Below are 22,845 nucleotides of genomic sequence, written 5' to 3' on the forward strand. Positions count from 1 at the left end.
TGCTGCTGCTTCGTAGGATACTGCCACGCTGAAAGCCTGTTCTAGCGTCAGGTCCTTTTTTGAAAGTAGTCGTTTCTGGGTTCCTTCACTCTGGAGCCCGCAGACAAACTTATCCCGCAAGGTGTCTGCCAGTCCTGCTCCGAACTGGCAGTGCTTCGTTAACTTGCGTAGTTCCGTAAGATAGTCAGCATTGCTCTCATCTTTGTGCTGGTTTCTTTTATGGAACTTGAATCTTTCTGTTATCAGCAGTGGTGTAGGGCTTAGATGTTCCTGTAAGATATGAACAATCTCCTCAAAACTTTTCTCCATTGGTTTAGCTGGGGTAATTAAATTCCGCAATAGGCCGTACGTACTCGCACCCATCAGATTTAATAATACCGACGCCCTCTTTCCATCAGCCACCTCATTTGCCTTGCAGTACACTTCAATTCTTTCCACATACGTGGTCCAGTCTTCTACCTCATTGTCGAAAGCAGTGATACTGCCACTTTTCGGCATCTTGGGCGATTTTAAATGGCGCCCCCCGCGCTTTTGCTTCTTCCCCAATGGAATAAAATGGCGCCTCCCGCGCTTTTGCTTCTTCCCCAACGGGATAAAATGGCGCCTCCCGCGCTTTTGCTTCTTCCTCTTACTGCCACGCTGCTCCTAGCATTCTACGGGGTAATGACGGCGACCTGCAGCTTCGGCGCGTCTCGCTTTCCTTCCCCCCCGTTTAGTTTCTCTCCGCTGTCCTGTTCTCGAGCACCGACTGCGTCCTGTGCGCTCCACCCTCTCTCTCTTGTTTTCTTTTCCCGGCGACGCTGCGCGGCCCGATTTGTAGAGCCGCTCGATCGAGCTTGAGCCCGCTGCAGTCCGGAAGGGTCAGCGCGCTACCTGCTACCAGCACGATTCGCTGGAACCACAGTCTCTCCTGCAATTCTCCAAACACCGATGGATTCTTTGGGCGGTTGCCCTCAGTCGACGCCCGTTGCTCAGACTACGACCTTCCAGGACCTTCCTTTCAGGTGAGATCCCCGTGAGATGATGCCACACTGCAGGTGAGTTCGAACTTACTCGTCGCCACTGTAAAGTCCGCGCCTCAATAATACACGGACTTCGGGAGAACAGTTTAACAGGTACTTTACTGAACAAGAGGCAGCTTGAAACTGAAACTACAGAAGCCTGCTAGGGCCTTTTATACAGGGGTGGTCACTGCCGGTACTGCAGTCTAAGACCAGTTATTCCCTTAAAGGGTCATACACAACACCATGGGCTTCAACTTTGCTGGCAAGCCTATTATGTGGCACTTTATCAAACTATATATAATATTCAGAATTCCATTTGTCTTGTAAGTTAAATGCCATTCTGGGGTAACTTTCTTAGAAAAGCCCATGGGCAGTCAGCTGGAGTTGGATTGTTGCCTGCTTATTGTATAGAACCTCACCAAATCCTATCAATAGCAACAAGTTGTACAGGAGGAAGGCCTGCCAAATAAATATTGCAAGCATCTGTCGATTGTTGTGATTCAGACTTTTGTAGGGCAGTGGTGGGGGGTGGGGGTCGTTGGTGGGAGAGGAGGGTGGAAATCAAATAGGGAGAGTCAGGAGGTAGCACCTGATGTTCAACTATGCATAATTGTGCAGGAGCAAGTGGAAATAGCAGCAGATGTTGGAGCAGCACAGATGTATAGTCCATGGCATTCCATGTGGGGAACTATGAAGATTGTCAGAGGGCTGCATTGAGAGTTTCTGCTGATTAATGAGTTTGGCTCAGTAGACAACCCCGGATACAAATCAGTGGAATTGCCAGCAATTGCAGTTATATTCCTAGGCATTCTGGTTACATGGGTTCCACTCTATTAATGGTGAAGTTGTGCAGCACACGGCAGAAACAATGATCTTCAATACTTTATTGGGACTGTAGCATAGAACCCAACAAAATCTGTTCAGACGTCAGAAGTGCCATTTTAACATCCTGATCGTATCTCCACAATAATTTGAGTGGACACATGAGCCTGATTGTATTCTTGCTCTACCTTAGTATGGAGGTTCCTGACTGGTGGTAATATCCAGGGCAGCACGGCGAAGCCCTGGTGTCCATCTGTCTATTCTATCTGCTCCTTCAAGTATTTGTGGCATCGTGGATTGTTGGGAAGTGAAAGCTCTGTGGTCACTGTTGGGATACTTCCACATCCAATTCATCATCAACACTGCTTTCTTTCATGCACAAAACTGCACCGGCCTCGACCTTTACCTGTCCCCTCTCTCCTCTGCTGCTTACCAATGATTTATTACCTCAAGGCTCAAATTTGCTAACTCTGCTTGTTGGCTTTCTGGCTTTCGCAAACTCCAACCCATCCAAAATGCCACAACTATCCATTGTCATCTGCATTAAGGCTGGTACCCTCATCATCCCTGTCTTTTCCAGGTTCCACTGGTTCCCTTGCAGTACTGAATTGATTTAAAGATCTTGGTTCTAATCTTCAAATCCTACTGTGGCCTCACCTGATTTCAGCTATTTTCTCTAACCGTACATCGCTGCATGCAATCTCTGCTCCTCCAACAGTGGCCTGCTCCTTATAGTCCCATCCTGCTACTCCATTATTAGTGTAGTCCACTATGTTCCCCCCTCTCCCATGACTGTTTCCACAGCACCTCCATCTTGTCACTTCTGTCCCTGCGTTCAAAAGCATCCTTAAGATCCTTCTTTTCAACCATGCTTTCACCTTTTTCACTTTCACATTCCTGCTCTTTAACCAGAGACTTGTATGCTCTGAGTCATAATTCTGCAAGTGAGAAGTGGTTTAGAAAGGCACATTGTTGTTATCAGTGTTCAGTGATTGTTAACTGCACATTCCATTGCAAGATTGGCCCATATTTTCCAATGCCTACGGGTGTGTAAGGGCTGTGTACACACACGTAGGGACCTCACAAGTGCCGGTTTCAGGCATGTGAAGCGCATGCGCTGAAAATCGGCATTTCCGATCTGTCAAAAGCAGGCGTAACATAAGAACATAAGAACATAAGAAATAGGAGCAGGAGTAGGCCATTATGCCCTTCGAGAAATCAGTATTTGTAGGGAAATGGTGTTAGGGAAATTGACGGGATTGAAGGCCGATAAATCCCCAGGGCCTGATAACCTACATCCTAGGGTACTTAAGGAAGTGGCCCTAGAAATAGTAGATGCATTGCTGATCATCTTCCAAAATTCTATAGACTCTGGAATAGTTCCCATGGATTGGAGGGTAGCTAATGTAACCCCACTATTTAAAAATGGTGGTAGAGAGAAAACGAGGAATTATAGACCAGTAAGCCTGACATCGGTAGTGGGGAAAATGCTACAGTCTATTATAAAAGATGTAACAGCAGAGCACTTGGAAAACAGTGACAGGATCGGACAAAGTCAACATGGATTTACAAAAGGTAAATCATGCTTGACTAATCAACTGGAATGTTTGAGGATGTGACTGGTAGAATAGATAAGGGAGAACCAGTGGATGTGGTGTATTTGGACTTTCAGAAGGCTTTCGATAAGGTCCTGCATAAGAGATTAGCATGCAAAGTTAAGGCACATGGGATTGGGGGTAAGGTACTGACTTGGATAGAGAACTGGTTGGCAGACAGGAAGCAAAGAGCTGGAAGAAACGGGTCTTTTTCCGAGTGGCAGGCAGTGACTAGTGGGGCACCGCAGGGATCGGTGCTAGGACCCCAGCTATTTACAATATATATTAATGATCTAGACAAGGGAACTAGATGTAATATCTCGAAGTTTGCAGATGACACAAAGCTGGGTGGGCATGTGTGCTGTGAGGAGGATACAGAAAAACTCCAGTATGATTTGGACAGGTTGGGTGATTGGGCAGATGCATGGCAGATGCAGTATAATGTGGATAAATACAAGGTTATCCACTTTGGTGGCAAAAACAGGAAGACAGATTATTATCTGAACGGCAATAGATTGGGAAAAGGGGAAGTGCAACGAGACCTGGGTGTCTTTGTGCACCAGTCGCTGAAGGTAAGCATGCAGGTGCAGCAGGCGGTTAAGAAGGCAAATGGTATGTTGGCCTTCATAGCGAGAGGATTCAAATCAATCAAATCAAATCAATTTTATTTGCCATATGTATTACTACAATGGAATGTTTTTACTCCCCGATCACTTCCACAATAGACTGTGGGAGCTCACAGAGACACATCGCTATTCTACAGCGCCATGTTCAGTAAAAGTCAATTCGATTGCGTCCAATGGCAGTGGGAACGCGATGTCCATCAGCCGCTCTGTCTCCGCGGACTCCTCCTCCCTGTTGCCAGCTCCACAATATGGTGTCCTTCTTCTCACGCTCACCGTCTGGCCTCAGGTCTCCATGCCCGGCTCTCCCTTCTTCCCCTTGAACTGCGAGCTTCCTGCACTGTCGCCGGTTCAAATTTGCAACGGCCCGGGGCCTGCCTCTCACGCTCACGTCCGGCCTCCAACCGCCATGCCCGGCTCCCCTCCTCCTAGTCCGAAACAGAAATTCACGACGAGGAGCTGCCGGGCGACGTGCCGAAGCGGGTTTTCGTGGCTGCTGTTGCCGCTTCCCGCTGCTGCGCTGCCTCCGCCCGACTCGCCGAACACATCGCTCCGGCATCAGGAGCGGGCGGCGGGGGGTGCAGGCCGTCTGAAGCAGGAGAGCGCTTAGCTCCGGACCGCCTCGGTCACCATCTTGAATCGAATTTTGAATCCACAAAAATTCGAGTACAGGAGCAAGAATGTCTTGCTGCAGTTGTACAGGGCCTTGTTGGGACCACACCTTGAGTATTGTGTGCAGTTTTGGTGGCCTTATCTGAGGAAGGATGTTCTTGCCATGGAGGGAGTGCAGTGAAGATTCACCAGACTGATACCTGGGATGGCAGGAATGACGTATGAAGAGAGATTGGGTCGATTAGACTTATATTCGCTAGAGTTTAGAAGAATGAGAGGGGATCTCATTGAAACTTATACAATTCTAACAGGACTAGACAGACTAGATGCAGGAAGAATGTTCCCGATGGCAGGGGAGTCCAGAACCAGAGTTCACAGTCTAAGGATAAGGAGTAAGCCATTTAGGACTGAGATGAGGAGGAATTTCTTCACCCAGAGAGTGGTGAACCTGTGGAATTCTCCACCACAGAAGGCAGTTGAGGCCAATTCATTAAATATATTCAAGAAGGAGTTAGATATATTTCTTAAGGCTAAAGGGATCAAGGGATATGGGGAGAAAGCAGGGACAGGGTACTGAATTTGGATGATCAGCCATGATCTCATTAAATGGCAGAACAGGCTCGAGGGGCTGAATGGCCTACTCCTGCTCCTATCTTCTATCTTTCTATGTTTCTATGTTTACTCAATCTTTTCTCATACGACAGTCTCGCCATCCCAGGAATCAATCTCGCGGACCTTTGTTGCACTCCCTCTGTGGCAAGTATATCCTTCCTTAGGTAAGGAGACCAAAATTCTACACAGTACTCCAGGTGTGGTCTCACCAAGGCCCTATATAATTGGAGTAAGACTTTTTTACTCCTCTACTCAAAACCTCTTGTAATGAAGGCCAGCATACCATTTGCCTTCCTAATGGCTTGCTGCACCTGCACATTCACTTTCAGTGACTCATGTACAAGGACACCCAGGTCCCTTTGAGCATCTGCATTCCCCAATCTTTCACCATTTAGGAAATACTCTGCCTTTCTGTTTTTTCTACCAAAGTGGATAACGTCACATTTATCCATATTATAATCTATCTGCCATGTTCTCGCCCACTCACTGAGCCTGTCAAGATCCCCTTGAAGCCTAGTGGTTAGCAATGTTGCCTCACAGCGCCAGAGACCCAGGTTCGAATCCGGCCTCGGGCGACTGTCTGTGTGGAGTTTGCACATTCTCCCCGTGTTTGCGTGGGTTTTCTCCGGGTGCTCCGGTTTCCTCCCACAGTCCAAAGATGTGCGGGTTAGGTTGATTGGCTATGATAAATTGACCCTTAGTGTTAGGGGGATTAAATATGTGGGCTTACAAGGATAGGGTGGGATATGTGTTGGTGTAGGGGTTACGGGGATCGGGTGGGATATGTGTCAGTGCAGGCTCGATGGGCCGAAATGGCCTCTATCTGCACTGTGGGGTTTCTGTGATTTCTGTGATTCTTCACATCCTCTTTGCAACTGACACTGCCACCAAGCTTTGTGTCATCAGCAAATTTGGAAATGTTACATTTAGTCCCCTCATCCAAATCATTGATATAGATTGTGAATAGCTGTGGCCCAAGCACCGATCCTTGTGGTACCCCACTAGTCACAGCCTGCCAGCCTGAAAAAGACCCGTTTATCCCAACTCTTTGTTTTCTGTCTGTTAACCAATTCTCAATCCATGCTCGTATATTACCCCCAATTCCATGTGCCCTAATTTTGTTCACCAACCTCTTGTGTGGGACCTTATCGAAGGCCTTCTGAAAATCCAGATACACCACATCTACAGGTTCCCCTTTGTCTACTCCATTAGTTACATCCTCAAAGAACTCCAATAGGTTTGTCAAACAGGACTTCCCTTTCATAAATCCATGTTGACTCTGCCCAATCTTACTATTAGTTTCTAAGTGTCCAGTTATTGCATCCTTTATAATAGATTCCAGCATTTTCCCAACTACTGATGTGAGGCTAACAGGTCTGTAATTCCCCGTTTTCTCTCTCCCTCCTTTCTTAAATAGTGGGGTTACATTTGCTATCCTCCAATCTGCAGGAACCACTCCAGAATCTATAAAATTTTGAAAGATGACAACCAATGGATCCACTATCCCAATGGCCACCACTTTCAAAACCCTAGGATGTAGGTCATCCAGTCCTTGAGATTTATCGACTTTTAGTCCCATTAATTTTGCTAGTACTGTTTTTTTACTAATAATTTCTTTAAGTTCTTCATTCTCGCCACACCCTTGGCTTTCTTGTATTTCTGGGAGTTTTTTGTGTCGCCCTCCGTGAAGACAGAAACAAAGTATTTATTTAATTTCCCTGCCATTTCCTCATTCCCCATTATAAATTCTCCCATCTCTGACTGTAAAGGACTTACATTTACCTTTGCCAGTCTTTTCCTTTTCACATAACTATAGACACTTTTACAATCCATTTTTATATTTTTTGCTAGTTTGTGCTCATATTCCATTTTCCCTTTCTTTATCAATTTCTTAGTCCCCCTTTGCTGATTTCTAGAAAGATCCTAATCCTCAGGCTGACTGCTTTTTCTGGCAACTTTATAAGCTTCCTCCTTTGACTTAATGCTAGCTTTAATTTCTTTTGTTAGCCATGGTTGGATCGCTTTTCCTTTTGGGTTTTTATGCCCTAGAGGAATAATTGTTTGTTCCAAATTATGCATTATTGCCTTGAATGTTAACCATTGTATGTCCACCTTCATACCTTTTAGTGTAGTCTCCCAATCTACCATGGCCAACTTGTCTCTCATACCCTTGTAGTTTCCTTTGTTTAGATTGAAGACCTTAGTTTCAGATTGGACGACATCACTCTCAAACTTAATGTAAAATTCAATCATATTATGGTCACTTGTCCCTAAAGGCCCCTTTACCACAAGATTATTGATTAGCCCTTTCTCATTACACAGTACCAGATCCAGAATAGCCTGTTCCCTGGTTGGTTCCTCCACATACTGATCCAGGAAACCATCTTGCATGCATTCCAAGAATTCGTCCTCCACACCATTAGTGGTAATTTGATTTGCCCAGTCAATATGTAGATTAAAGTCCCCCAGGATTACCGTATTGCCCTTGTTACATGCACTTCTAATCTCTTGTTTGATACTGTGCCCTACATTACCACTACTGTTTGGTGGCCAATACACAACTCCCACTAATGTTTTCCGACCTTTGCTGTTTCTTAGCTCCACCCAAACTGATTCCAGTTCTACATCACGATCTGCTGAGCCAAGATCTTTTATCTCTACCGTACCGAGCTCATCCCTTATTAACAGCGCTACGCCACCTCCTTTTCCTTTTTGTCTGTCCTTCCTAAATGTTGAGTACCCTGGAACAGTCAGTTCCCAGCTTTGGTTACCCTGCAACCACGTCTCTGTAATGGCAATTACATCATACCCATTTACTTCTATTAGTGACATTAATCCATCCACCTTGTTACGAATGCTACGTGCATTTAGATAAAGTGCCTTCAACTTTGCCTGTTTAATATTTTTCTGCACTTTGACCCTCTTTACTGTTGGCATTTGTTTCTGCTCCCTACTAGTTTTGCTGGCTACCTTTCTAACATGCACTTCCAGCTTTGTTTCTCTCTGTTCTGGGCCCACACTTAGGTTCCCAGCCCTCTGACAAACTAGTTTAAATCCTTCCCAACAGCACTAGCAAACCCCCTTGTGAGGATATTGGTCCTGGTTCTGCCGAGGTGTAACCCGTTCAGCTTGTACAGGTCCCACCTTCCCCAGAATCGGTCCCACTGCCTCAGGAACTTAAATCCCTCCCCACTACACCATCTCTCCAGCCATGCATTCATCTGGTCTATTCTCCTATTTCTGCTCTCGCTAGCACGTGGCACTGGGAGTAATCCTTAGATTACTATCTTTGAGGTCCTGCTTTTTAATTTATTTCCTAGTTCCCTATATTCTGCTTGCAGGACCTCATCCCTCTTTTTACCTATGTTGTTGGTACCAATATGGACCACGACCTCTGGTTGTTCACCCTCCCTCTTCAGAATGCTTTTACCAGCATAAGAGTTTAAAAATAGTAAAAATAATTTTTTTTCAATCATTTATAATTTTAAAATACTTTTTAAAAAGGTAAGTTTATTTTTAGCCCTGTAAAAAACTTTAATTTTTTTTCAAAAAATTAAATTTTTGTTTAAAATATTTAATTTAATGTAATTTTAACTAATTTTAAAAACGTGATTAAAAAAAATATATTATTTAAGGTTTTGATGTGTTTTTGGAGTGATCTCCATTCATACTTTTGACAGGTCTACCTGTCAAAAGTATGAAGGGAGATTCCCTTCTCCCATTGGCTCCCCATGGCCCATGTGATCCCAGGGGCTTGTGAACTGCCTGCGCCCCTGGGATATGTGAGCCCTGCACATTTCGTCATGGAGAGGCCCAGGATCGGAAATGGCCGGACCTCTGGAGCCCTCAGGTAAAGGCGTAGATTTTTTCCAGATCAGAGGCCTCCGCACGCAGGAAGTTTCCGATTGGAAAATACGGGCCAATATAAGCTGACTGGCATTCCTTCCTTGCGTTTAGTATATGGAAGATGCACAAAAGTTCTTCAGGAAGGGTAAGAAGATTATAACTTACAGATGGGTCTTTGTTTAGTTGAAGACTTAGCTGGTGCCAACTTGAATCATCGTAGTTAACTCTATAGAAGCCGGATAGATTGATATTTAGCAGGATCCATTCTTCATCTGTAGTAACTTTTACCTCAGGATATGTTTCTGTGTACAAGCACCAAGAATGAAAATCAACAGAACAATATTTTCTGCTTATTACAAAGTATTTGAGAAAGATTAGTAGTGTATACGTCGATATATGTCAACGGCCCACATTTCAGTTCAGTCAGCATTTTGGAGTCAGTGGTCAATGTTTGTGAAAATCATTCTCAATCTGACTCCTCTTTTAGAATCACTTCCAGCTCTTACTTCTTACTGTAGCTGTAGGGGAATGAATGCCATTTGATAGTTTTGAAACATCAGGAAATCCCATTCACAACGTGCAGCATCGTTCACATTATGCAGCACCTGAATAGCAGCAACCCTGTCGACACCCGTATCCAGAATGCTATATCGGCCTCTATATGTGGCGCACAAAACTCCATGGTAATCGCCTAAGCTGTCCCCAAAGATATAAACCTTGGACATTCTGTGAGTTACAGTAAGAGGTGATTTAATACCAGGACATCACAGAAGAATCACAGAAACCCCACAGTGCAGATAGAGGCCATTTCGGCCCATTGAGCCTGCACCGACACATATCCCACCCGATCCCCGTAACCCCTACACCAACACATATCCCACCCTATCCCTGTAACCCCACGTATTTAATCCCCCTAACACTAAGGGTCAATTTATCATAGCCAATCAACCTAACCCGCACATCTTTGGACTGTGGGAGGAAACCGGAGCACCCGGAGAAAACCCACGCAAACACGGGGAGAATGTGCAAACTCCACACAGACAGTCGCCCGAGGCCGGATTCGAACCCGGGTCTCTGGCGCTGTGAGACAACAGTGCTAACCACTATGCCACCGTGCTGCCGTAAGAACATAAGAACATAAGAAATAGGAGCAGGAATAGGCCATTCGGCCCTTCGAGCCTGCTCTGCCATTCAATAAGATTTTGGCTGATCTTCTACCTCATCTCCACTTTCCTGTACTATCCTCATATCCCTTGATTCCCTTAACATTCAAAAATCTATCGATCTGTACCTTGAATATACTCAACAACTGAGCCTCCACAGCTCTCTGGGGTAGAGAATTCCAAAGATTCACCACCCTCTGAATGAAGAAATTTCTCCTCATCTCAGTCCTAAATGGCCAACCCCTTATTCTGAGAACCCCTGGTTCTAGATTCCCCAGCCAGGGGAAACATTCTCCCTGCATCTACCCTGTCAAGCCTTGTAAGAATTTTGTATGTTTCAATGAGATCACCTCTCATTCTTCTAAACTCCAGAGAATATAGGCCTAGTCTACTCAATCTCTCCTCATAGGACAATCCCCCCATCCCAGGAACCAGTCTGGTGAACCTTCGTTGCACTCCCTCTATGGCAAGTATATCCTTCCTCAGGTAAGGAGACCAAAACTGTACACAATACTCCAGATGTGGTCTCACCAGGGCCCTATATAATTGCAGTAAGACGTCTTTACTCTTATACTCAAACCCTCTTGTAATAAAGCCAACATACCATTTGCTTTCCTAATTGCTTGCTGTACCTGCTTGTTAACTTTCAGTGATTCTGTGGTGTATGTGCCTTTAAGAGCCCCCTGTGTACTGTAATGCCGGTAATGGCCACTCGGGCTATATAAGCCTGTATATTGTCTTGTATCTGTTAGTTCACCTCAAGACTTTGTTCAGTAAACACCTGTGAAACCAACTCCTGCCTTCCGTGTCTCCATTAACACATGGATACAACAGTGGCGATGAATTGGAAATGGACTTACCTGCAATTCAGCAGCGCCTCAAGAAGATCGATTCCTCAGACGAAAGTCGAAGAAAAGCAAGAAAAAAAAAAAAAAAAACTGTGGTTTCACCAGCTAGCCGAGCTGGTGGCAGGTACTGCAATAATCCTTCCTGGGTGGCGGGCTGGGGCTCCATCGGCTGGCTCTGCAGTGGGGCCAAGCAGCGAAGGCGGAGGCAAACAGAGACAGAGGGGGGGAGCACTTGGGAGATGGCCGGTGCTGCAAAGCAGGTCGGCGTTCGGACCAAGCAGAGGGAGGGAAAAGTCCCAGAGAGTCCGGCGGGAACAAGTCTCCACCTGTAAATAAAAACCGTGGAAAACAGCGTTGTCAGCAGCAGCAGCGGCGGGAAAGCGCGGGAAGCGCCATTTTTTTCTGCAGGGAAGAAAGGAAAGCGCGGGAGGCGCCATTTTTTTTTCAGGATGCCTAAGGCTGGCAATATTAATGCTTTCGATAGCGATATAGAGGATTGGACCACATATGTGGAAAGAGTGGAGGTATATTGCACAGCAAATGAAATAGAAAATGATAAAAAGGCATCAGTACTTCTAAATCTAATGGGCGCAAGGACATACTGGCTGTTACGAAACTTAATCACTCCAGCCAAACCAAAGGACAAGAATTTTAAGGAGATTGTTGATACCCTACAGGAGCACTTAAACCCAACACCGCTGCTGATAGCGGAACGATTCAAATTCTTCAAGAGGAATCAGCACAAGAATGAAAGTAACGCTGATTACCTCACCGAGTTAAGGAAGCTATCAAAGCACTGCCAATTCGGGGCACGACTGGCAGATTCTCTTCGAGACAAATTCGTCTGCAGTCTCCTAAGTGAAGGAACACAGAAAAGGCTACTTTCTGAGAAAGATTTGACACTGGACAAGGCTTTCAGTATGGCTGTATCATACGAAGCAGCCGCAAGAGGAGCTGCAGAGATACAGCAAAAGCCACAGGACTTCAGCACCCATGAAATGACACAGGGTTTCGAGAGATGTTATCGCTGCGGCAGATCCACCCATGACCAGAGGGACTGCTGGTTCAAGGACAAAGCATACAGGCAATGTGGAAAGATTGGACACATTGCACGTGTATGCCGATCTGGACACAAAAAATCCATGGGCAGAAAAAAAATCAATAAGGAAAAGTACAGAAAGGTACAAATGATGACGGACAGTAGCTCCGAAGACCAGAAGAGCGATAGCGACTCCGGAAACAAGAGACTAAGCTGTCTCAAATTACATAATGTAATTGCCAAAGAAAATTACCAGACCATTTGGGTTACCCTCACGATAGCGGGGTCCCCAGTTAAAATGGAGCTAGATACAGGATCAGCTTTGACCGTCATAAGTCGACGGGATTACGAGCGGCTATTTCCACATATACCTTTGAAAGACACATCCATTATCTTGAAAACATATACGGGGCAGAAAGTACACCCCAAAGGGAAAATAAGGGTGCCTGTTGTATACAACGGCAAGGAAATACAGAAGCTGTATTTATACGTTCTGCAAGCTGGTGGTCCACCGCTGTTGGGACGTGAATGGATCAGGAAGATACGTTTAGACTGGCACTCCATTCAGGCACTGACGGTGACCAGTAAGAAAATAAATGATGATGACGTCATACCTGAACGATTAAAAGACATCTTGGCCAACGCCAAGGAAGTGTTTCAACAGAAACTAGGAACCTTGAAAGGCATCACCGCCTCAATAAAAGTGGAAGATGCGGCAATTCCCAAGTTTTTTAAGGCAAGGCCGGTGCCATACGCAATTCGTCCAGCAGTTGAGGCAGAGCTGGAGAATTTGGAAAAGGCAGGCGTATTATCCAAAATAGATTGGAGCGAGTGGGCAACACCCATCGTCCCGGTCATGAAGAAAACGTTGAATAATGATAAATCTGAAGAACAGAGAAAAATTCGCATCTGTGGGGACTTCAAGGTGACTGTAAACCCGGTCCTTCACATGGTACAGTATCCTCTTCCGAGGATAAAAGATATTTTCGCCTCACTATCCGGAGGGAAACGTTTCACCAAAATTGACTTGGCACAGGCATATCATAGAGAGTCATAGAGTAATACAGCACGGATAGAGGCCCTTCGGCCCATCGTGTCTGCGCCGGCCATCAAGCCCTGTCTAATCTAATCCCATATTCCAGCATTTGGCCCGTAGCCTTGTATGCTATGGCATTTCAAGTGCACATCCAAATGCTTCTTAAATGTTGTGAGGGTTTCTGCCTCCACAACCCTTTCAGGCAGTGAGTTCCAGACTCCAACCACCCTCTGGGTGAAAAAGTTCTTTCTCAAATCCCCTCTAAACCTCCCGCCCTTTACCTTGAATCTATGCCCCCTAGTTATCGACCCCTCTACTAAGGGAAAAAGCTCCTCAGCATCCATCCTATCTATGCCCCTCATAATTTTGTACACCTCAATCATGTCCCCCCTCAGCCTCCTCAGCTCCAAGGAAAACAAACCCAACCTGCCCAGTCTCTCTTCATAGCTGAAGCGCTCCAGCCCTGGTAACATCCTGGTGAACCTCCTCTGCACCCTCTCTAACGCGATCACATCCTTCCTGTAGTGTGGCGACCAGAACTGCACACAATATTCCAGCTGTGGCCTAACCAGTGTTTTATACAGCTCCATCATAACCTCCTTGCTCTTATATTCAATGCCTCGGCTAATGAAGGCAAGTATCCCATATGCCTTTTTTACCATATGCATATCTACAGATGGAGGTTGAAGAGGCCTCTAAAAAGTATCTCACGATAAATACACACAAAGGCCTGTACCAGTACAATCGACTGGTTTTCGGAGTAGCATCAGCTCCAGCTATCTGGCAAAGAGCTATGGAGCAAGTCCTCCAAGGGATTCTGGGGACTCAATGCTACGTAGATGACATCCTTGTAACAGGAGAAAACGACAACGAGCACCTTGCCAATTTGGAGCAGGTGCTCACTCGGCTGAGAGAACGGGGCCTACGAGCAAATCGCCCCAAGTGCGAATTTTTCCAGAAACAAATATCATATTGTGGCCACATAATTAATGAGGAAGGGTTGCATAAGTCACCTGAAAAAATTGAAGCAGTCATAAAAGCCCCAGCACCTGAAAATGTCTCACAATTAAGGTCGTTCCTGGGATTGATAAATTACTATCATAAATATTTACCGAACTTGTCAAATCTTCTGCACCCTCTTAACGAACTGCTACAAACGGGAGTAATTTGGAAATGGAGCGAAGACTGTAAACGTGCCTTCCATAAATGCAAAGGCTTGATCACATCCAAGGAAGTTTTGGCTCATTACAACCCATCACTGCCAATCAGACTGGCGTGCGATGCATCCCCTTAAGGCGTAGGAGCGGTATTATCGCATAGATTTCCTGATGGCTCGGAGCGGCCGATAGCTTTTGCATCACGCTCATTGAACTCAGCTGAACGTAACTATGCCCAGATCGACAGGGAAGCACTCAGCCTGGTATGGGGAGTGAAGAAATTCAACCGTTACCTACACGGACAAAAATTTACCTTGTTGACTGACCATCAACCCCTCGTCTCCATATTCAACCCTAAAAAGGGCGTTCCCATTATGACAGCGCAAAGGCTACAGAGGTGGTCCCTTTTCCTAGGGGCACACCAATATGACATAGAATACAAAGGATCAAAACAGCATGGGAATGCTGACGGTTTATCACGCCTACCGTTGCCAACGGTAGAAGAGGCACCTACAGTAGACCCAGTGGAGATGTTCCACTCAACCATAGTGGAATGTCTACCAGTAACAAATTCTGCCGTTGAAAAGGAAACGAGAAATGACCCGACTCTCTCACGAGTCTACGATTTAACGGTGAAGGGATGGCCAGCACATGGCGAACCACTGTTGCCAGCATTCTCGCAAAGAAGAGAACAGCTGTCAGTGTGCTGAGGAACCTTGATGTGAGGATCCAGAGTGGTGATTCGACCCAAACTCCAGGATAAAGTGCTAAAGGAGCTTCACGAGGGGCATCTGGGTGGAGTGAAAATGAAGAACCTAGCGAGAGTGTTTGTGTGGTGGCCAGGTATCGATGGAGACATCGAAGAAATGACCAAGAGCTGTCTAGGATGCCAGAAGGTCCAAAATGCCCCACCACAAGCCCCTCTACATCCATGGGAGTGGCCCTCATCTCCATGGCAAAGGGTACACATTGACTTTGCTGGTCCATTTATGGACTCAATGTTCTTAATCACGGTTGATGCACACTCCAAGTGGCCGGAGGTAATAAAGATGTCCTCCACCACCACGGAAAAAACCATCACAGTATTAAGGACCATATTTGCCAGGAATGGGCTGCCTGAACAGATCTGTTCTGATAATGGACCGCAATTTGTGTCCGAAGAATTCAGGAAGTTCTTAAAAAACAATGGGGTTAAGCACTACACGTCCGCCCCATACCATCCCGCCACCAATGGATTGGCTGAAAGGTTTGTCCAGACCTTCAAGAAGGCCATAAAGGCCATGGGTAATGAAGACATAAAACCTCAGCATAAGGTAGATAACTTCTTGTTTGCATACAGGAATGCAACACATGTGGTTACAAACCAAACTCCCGCCATGATGTTCTTCAATAGAAGCCTGAGATGCCGGCTGGATTTGATCAAGCCAAACATCAGAAGGGACGTGGAGAACCGGCAATTTCAAGGCATGAATGAAAGGCCAACTAGAACCTTCCAGATAGGTCAACAAGTTTTGGCCCGGGACTACCGTACCGAGAAATGGCAGCCTGGAACTATTTGCACATGACTAGGACCGCTGATGTATACCGTGGACATTGGAGAAAGCATAATAAGGCACCATGCTGACCAGATCATAGAGTCATCCGAAAAGGGACAACCTACACCACAACTCTATACGCCTAATGATGAAGTAGAGATACCCATAGTATCTACCTCCGATCCGGTGATACTGGAACCAGATGAACCCGACACTGGCATTCAAGCCGAATCAGCCTTGCCAAAAGAACCTACTACACCACCAGAAACTACTACACCACCGAGGCGTTATCCGGACCGAGTCAGGAAGCCTCCAGAGAGACTGACTTATAATTGATTAACTGCAGCAAATGTGTAGATTATTGTTCTTGTAACATGTTAATTAATGATTACTTAAAATATTATGTACTGGTTGTCTAAAAGGGGAGGAATTGTGGTGTATGTGCCTTTAAGAGCCCCCTGTGTACTGTAATGCCGGTAATGGCCACTCGGGCTATATAAGCCTGTATATTGTCTTGTATCTGTTAGTTCACCTCCAGACTTTGTTCAATAAACACCTGTGAAACCAACTCCTGCCTTTCGTGTCTCCATTAACACATGGATACAACAGATTCGTGTACAAGGACACCCAGGACCCTCTGAACAACAACATTTCCCAATCTCTCTCCATTGAATAAATACTCTGCGTTTCTATTTTTCCTACCAAAGTGGATAACATGCTGTCACAAATTGCACAACACTGATCAGTTTTCTTGAAGGTATTCCCATTAACTTGATTTTGTAACTAAAAGAAAATAACCAAATGTTACTGAAGTCTTTGAGTAAAGAGATAATTTTCGGACCTCGTACTCCCTGGGGGCGGGGGAATTCTTGCTCGCATCACACATTGGGAATTACTGGTTGGAAGAGCATGTGCAATGTGTGCCTGAATTTCCAATAAACGCAGACAGCGGGTGAAGTTCATTACCAGAAGTGTGAAGTCAGAAAATTATCCCGAGTTTGTTTCACTAAATGTGATCTTGTTGCATTTTCCAGATGGGTAATATTTTCTAATTAACTCCACAGGGAGCATGAAGTGCAGCTTTACCCTAAGATGGAGTAAAAGTATTATAAATGTACTTACTATGTTTTTTCTCAAGCCAGATAATTGGTTGCACAGATCCATTCTTCATCCAGAAAATAGGAATAAACCACGAGGAGCTAAAAAAGCAATAATGAAATGGTAGGAGAGGTTAACTTCCTGAATGCTTATTACTGCTTTCCTTTGAATATTTGCAATACTGTAAATGTACTTTCAAAATGTAATTAGCAATTAGTGCACCTCCTGTGGCCTTGCATACATTAAGTCAAGATCATTTGTGGTCCTCAGTCGAGGTGGGGTTAGAGGGCACGGGAAATCATTCAACCAAAGAATCCAGTCCCCATTTTATGGTCACATATTTTGTCCTTATTTTATTTATAATGTTTTGATTTTTTAAAAATCTATCGATATCTTATTGAATATCTGATGTCATCACGTTCGGTCTGTCTGCACCACTTGACTTCCTGTTCTCAGGTTTTTGTTCCACTTTTTGTGTCAATGTTTTCCCATTATTATTTTCTATGCCCACATTGTTTATAGGTTTTGCCCATGTAAACTTCTCATGGTTTACCCCAGGTGGGTGAGGGTGGGGGTGCGGGGGGGGGGTTCGGAATTAGAATCAAGCCCTACCTATCCGTAAACATTGCATTTATATCGTCTGTATATTCAGTTGTCCTTTCAGTAGTAATCAGCAGAAATGTCATGCACAGAAAATTCAGTAACAGATAGTATTGACAATGAGTTGATTGCATTGAATTAATTATCAGTGCCCCATTCTTATGGCCCCAAGTCATTAAGGGAGGGAGGACTATGGCTGCAATGCCCAGAGCCAGGGGCCAGACCATTGTACTTTCCTGTCACCCTCAGCCTCCAGTGGGCTGATCTAATTTGGTGGAGGAGAGCAGCTCTATCCTTGTGTAAACTGCCCTCTGCTTATACAACAAACTACTCTGCTGGAAGCCTCTGAGATTATACCGCTGCTATCAAGGCCTCCTAGGGGAGAGGAAGAGGGGCTGGGACAGCTCAACATCCATTTCCATTTAAGCAGACCATAAATGGCCAACAGTTGTGAGGGAGAAACATGGGTGTGGTAGCAGGCTGACATAGAGTCATCGGGCTAAAAATTGAGTAGCGCCCGGCGCTACCATCGCGGGGGTGCTATTTTCGCCCCCACACCAGAAATTGAGTGGTCGCGCCCCAAGAGGGAAGCGGGGCGCTACTGGAAGCGCCCCGCATACCTCTTGGAGCGCTGCGAGTCAACATCACGGTGCTACATGCCGCAGCGCGACATCGCACTGCAGTACTGTAGGTCTTCCTCCACTTCTTAAAGGGGAGGGGCCTTGCGAAGCATGACCCGGGGCCCAGCTGGGCCCCTGGGGATCGGGAGTGCCGGCAAAAGAGCCTGGCACTCAAGAGAAGTGCCAGGCTCTTGGAGCACAGCTGGCACTCTGTGGTGGGGGAGTGGAGGGGGGCGGGGGTCAGGAGGCCAGGGACGGGAGCACAATCAGGTGTTGGCAGGCGGCCAGCAACAAAAATGGCTGCCCTGCACTTTGCTTTTAAATAGTGCCTCCCCGGCCGCAGGTAGGCCCCCCTGACCCCGTCGGACATAGCGTCCGGTGGTATGTCAGGGGGTGGTCCCGAAGATTGCGGCCAGGGCGCGAGTGGGGCATTGCAGGAATTTTGCGGGAGGCTGGGGCGGCACTGTGCCCAGGCGCTAGTTGCTTTGTGCCCCGTTAGCGCCCTGAGGGCGCTAACGGGAGGCGCAAAGCAACCCAATTTTTCCCCCATAGAGTCATAGGGGGAAAATTCGGTTGATTAGCACCTCCCGTTAGCGCCCTAGGGCGCTAATGAGGTGCAAAGCAACTAGCGCCTGGGTGCAGTGATGTTTGCGCCACTCGCGGAATTGACCAGACATTTTGCGGCGGTGCTAAACACTACCGCCACGATCTCCTGCACCCGCAAATTGTGATGTCAGTTGTGCGTGCAACGCCCCGGACTGGATATTGAGTGGCGTCCCCTGCCTTTCCGCCTACCGCTAGCAACGACAGGTAGAGGGGAACATTTTGCAGTCGGGAAGGGACTGAGCTATTTAAAGGTGGCCACTTCCTGCCTATTTTGTCGGCCATATTTTTGCAGCACGCATTCTGAGAGAGAGACTTCTGGAGAGATTCAACGCTGTGTGAAGGAGTTTTGGGTACTGAGCAGCACTTTGCAGGTTCATTTTGATTTGACCTTCCTTGCATCAATTTAGAAGCGACTATGGGGCTGCACTTTGAGCTCTTTCCCTGAGCCTCTCCATTGTTCTTTGCAGCAGAATTAACGTGTAGGTCTCTCCAGGCCGAGATTCAAGGCTGCAATGAGCAGGGTGTGGCTGGAGAGCAAGATCGACCCTCCCCTTTAAGAACTGGCCAGCACCAGTGTGTCTGTGTTTCATTGCTAACTGACATCACATGATTTTCGCCAGCGCCTTAACAGAGGTGTGTAGCGCTTGATTTAGCGCTCAAATCACCTCCACGGGCAATAGAGACCAAGATGGCAGTCAGAGGTGATAATTAGTGCCAAGCGCTAAACTTTGCGCACGGCCGATAATTGCCCCCCAAACGGGGCGATACCAAATTTCTCCCCCATAGAGTCATAACAGCACAGAAGGAGGCCATTCAGCCCAGCGAGCCCGTGCTGGCTCTCGGCAGAGCAATCGAGTCTGTCCCATTCCCCCGCTCTATCCCCGTAGCCCTGCAAGTTTATTTCCCTCAAGTGCCTATCCAGTCTCCCCTTGAAAACATCGAGTGTCTCCGCTTCCACCAATTTGGTCGGCAGTGAGTTCCAGGTCCTCACCACTCGCTGCGTAAAAAAAGTTTTTCCTCACATCCTTTCTGTATCTCTTGCCCAAAACCTTATATCTGTGTCCTCTAGTCCTTGTACCATCAACTCATGGGAACAGCCTTTCCCCATCTAGCCTATCCAAACCCGTCATAATCTTGTACACCTCTATCAAATCGCCCCTCATCCTCCTTTGCTCTAATGAAAACAAATCCAGCTTCTCCAATCTGTCCTTATAGCTAAGATCCCCCATCCCTGGAACCATTCTGGTAAATTTCCTCTGCACCCTCTCAAGGGCCTTCACATCCTTCCTAAAGTGTGGTGACCAGAACTGGACGCAATACTCCAGTTGTGGCCTAACCAGCGCTTTATAAAGATTCAGCATAACTTCTCTACTTTTGTACTCAATACCTCTATTTATGAAGCCCAAGATCCCATATGCTTTGCTAACCACTCTCTCAATATGTCCTGCCACCTTCAGGGACCTATGCACATTAACTCCCAGGTCCCTCTGCCCCTGCACACTCTTTAAAACTGTGCCATTAAGTGTATATTGACTCACCCTGTTCCTTCTGCTCACACTTCTCTGTATTAAATTCCATCTGCCACTTGTCTGCCCATTCTGCTAGACTTTCTATGTCCTGTTGCAGTCGATTGGTATCATGCTCACTGTTTGCCACCACCCCCAAATTTGGCGGCATCGGCAAATTTAGAAATTCTACTCTGTATTCCAATATCCAAGTCATTTATATATATCAAAAAAAGCAGTGGCCCCAGCACTGACCCTTGGGGAACACCACTGTCTACCATCCTCCAGTCTGAAAAACAGCCATTTACCACAACTCACTATTTTCTGTCCTTAAGCCAATTCCTTATCCAAGCTGCCACTGACCCATCTATTCCATGAGCATCAATTTTGTTAACCAGCCTTCTATGTAGTACTTTGTCAAAGGCCTTCCTAAAATCCATGTAGACAACATCCATTGCATTCCCTTCATCAATCCTCCCTGTTGCTTCATCAAAAAATTCAATTAGATTAGTCAAACATGATCTGCCTTTTACAAATCCATGTTGGCTCTCCTTAATTAGCTTAAACCTCTCCAAGTGCCCGTTAATTTTTTCCTTGATTATTGTTTCTAAAACTTTACCCACCACTGATGTTAAACTGACCAGCCTGTAGTTACTAGGATTGTCCTTACACACTTTCTTGAACAATGGTGTCACATTTACCACTTTGCAATCCTCAGGCACCTCCCCCGCATCTAGGGAAGATTGGAAAAATATGGCAGGCCCTTCTGCTTTCTCCTCCCTCAATTCCCTTAGCAATCTGGGATACAAATCATCTGGACCAGGCGACTTATCCACTCTAAGCATACCCAACCTTTCTAGTACATCCTGTCTATCAATTTTCACCCCTTCCATTGCTTCTACCTTTTCCACTTCTACCGATATTTTGTCAGCATCGACCTCCTTAGTAAACATCGATACAAAGTACTCATTGAGTATTCTAGCCTTGCCCTGCGCCTCTAGGCATATAACACCTTCTTTGTCGATAATAGGCCCCACCTCGCCTCTTACTACCTGCTTATTGTTTACATGCCGGTAGAAGATTTTTGGGTTTCCTTTTATGTTAACCGCCATTCTACTCTCATATTCTCTCTTTGCCAATCTTATTTTAATCTTATTTTCATCTTCACTTCTCTAGTACTATGCAACATACTCACTCTTTCATGTCCCTTATTCGTCATTTCTACTCCTATATACTGGTGCCCATCCCCCTGCCAAGCTAGTTTAAATCCTCCCCAACAGCACTAGCTAACCTCCCTGCGAGAATATTAGTCCCGGCTCTGTTGAGGTGTAATTGATTGGGATAATGCTAGGGTAAAGGGAAAGGAGGGGGAAGAATTTCTGAAGTGTGTTCTGGAGAATTTCCTTGACCAGTATGTTCTTGGCCCAATTAGGAAGGAGGTATTGCTGGATCTAGTGCTGGGGAATGAGGTGGGCCAGGTCGACCAAGGAGTTTCTAGATCAATACCGCCCAAACTCTTCCTTAGGAAGACTACACACGGTGGATGGTCAATATTTTGCTCACAGTGCAGTGCGCATCGCGGGAGGTCTCAAGGAGGCCAGAATTCCCAATCAACAGCCTGAACATATCTACTTGTTATAAGAACATAAGAACATAAGAAGTAGAAGCAGGAGTAGGCCATACGGCCCCTCGGGCCTGCTCCGCCATTCAATAGGATCATGGCTGATCCGAATCTAGACTCACGTCCACTTCCCTGCCCTCTCCCCGTAACCCCTAATTCCCTTATCTGCTAGGAAACTGTCTATCTCCATTTTAAATTTATTTAATGTTGCAGCTTCCGCAGCTCTCTGGGGTAGCAAATTCCATAGATTTACTACCCTCTGAGTGAAGAAGTTTCTCCTCATCTCAGTTTTGAAAGGGCAGCCCCTTATTCTTAGATTATGCCCCCTAGTTCTAGTCTCACCCATCAGTGGAAACATCCTCACCGCATCCACCCGATCAAGCCCCCTCACTTTTGTGTGGAACCTTGTCAAATGCCTTTTGAAAGTCCAAATACACTACATCCACTGGTTCCCCCTTTATCCACCCTGTATGTTACATCCTCAAAGAATTCGAGCAAATTTGTCAAACATGACTTCCCCTTCATAAAACCATGCTGACTCTGTCCTATTAAATTATGTTTATCCAAATGCTCTGTTACTGTTTCTTTAATAATGGACTCCAACATTTTGCCAACCACAGATGTTAGGCTAACTGGTCTATAGTTTCCAGCTTTTTGTCTACTTCCCTTCTTAAATAAGGGTGTTACATTAGCAGTTTTCCAATCTGCCGGGACCTTTCCTGAGTCCAGGGAGCTCTGGAAAATAATCACCAATGCATCCACAATCCCTACCGCCACAAGGTTCCACACAAAAGATTACTGATCAAGATAAGAAATCACGGGATTGGGGGTAAAATACTGGCATGGGTGGAAAACAAAGAGTTGGGATAAATGGTTCATTCTCGGGCTGGCAATCAGTAACTA

At 45.9% G+C, this 22,845-nt stretch overlaps 1 protein-coding gene across 1 annotated transcript in view; it reads right to left on the reverse strand.

Moving 5' to 3' along the window:
* Nucleotides 1-22,845, reverse strand: part of LOC147124429 (aminopeptidase Q-like) — a 338,328-nt gene that overhangs the window by 89,255 nt on the left and 226,228 nt on the right. The window contains exons 11-12 of the mRNA XM_085987070.1: nucleotides 17,015-17,091; nucleotides 9,280-9,416 (exon numbers count right to left, since the gene is read on the reverse strand). Of these exons, the coding sequence (XP_085843196.1) occupies nucleotides 9,280-9,416; nucleotides 17,015-17,091 (214 nt within the window). The remainder of the gene's footprint in view (nucleotides 1-9,279; nucleotides 9,417-17,014; nucleotides 17,092-22,845) is intronic.

The sequence above is a fragment of the Somniosus microcephalus genome, chromosome 1 (genome assembly GCF_052327205.1).
Source record: "Somniosus microcephalus isolate GS21.2 chromosome 1, FLI_Smic_1.0, whole genome shotgun sequence".
NCBI classification, from domain to species: Eukaryota; Metazoa; Chordata; class Chondrichthyes; order Squaliformes; family Somniosidae; genus Somniosus; species Somniosus microcephalus.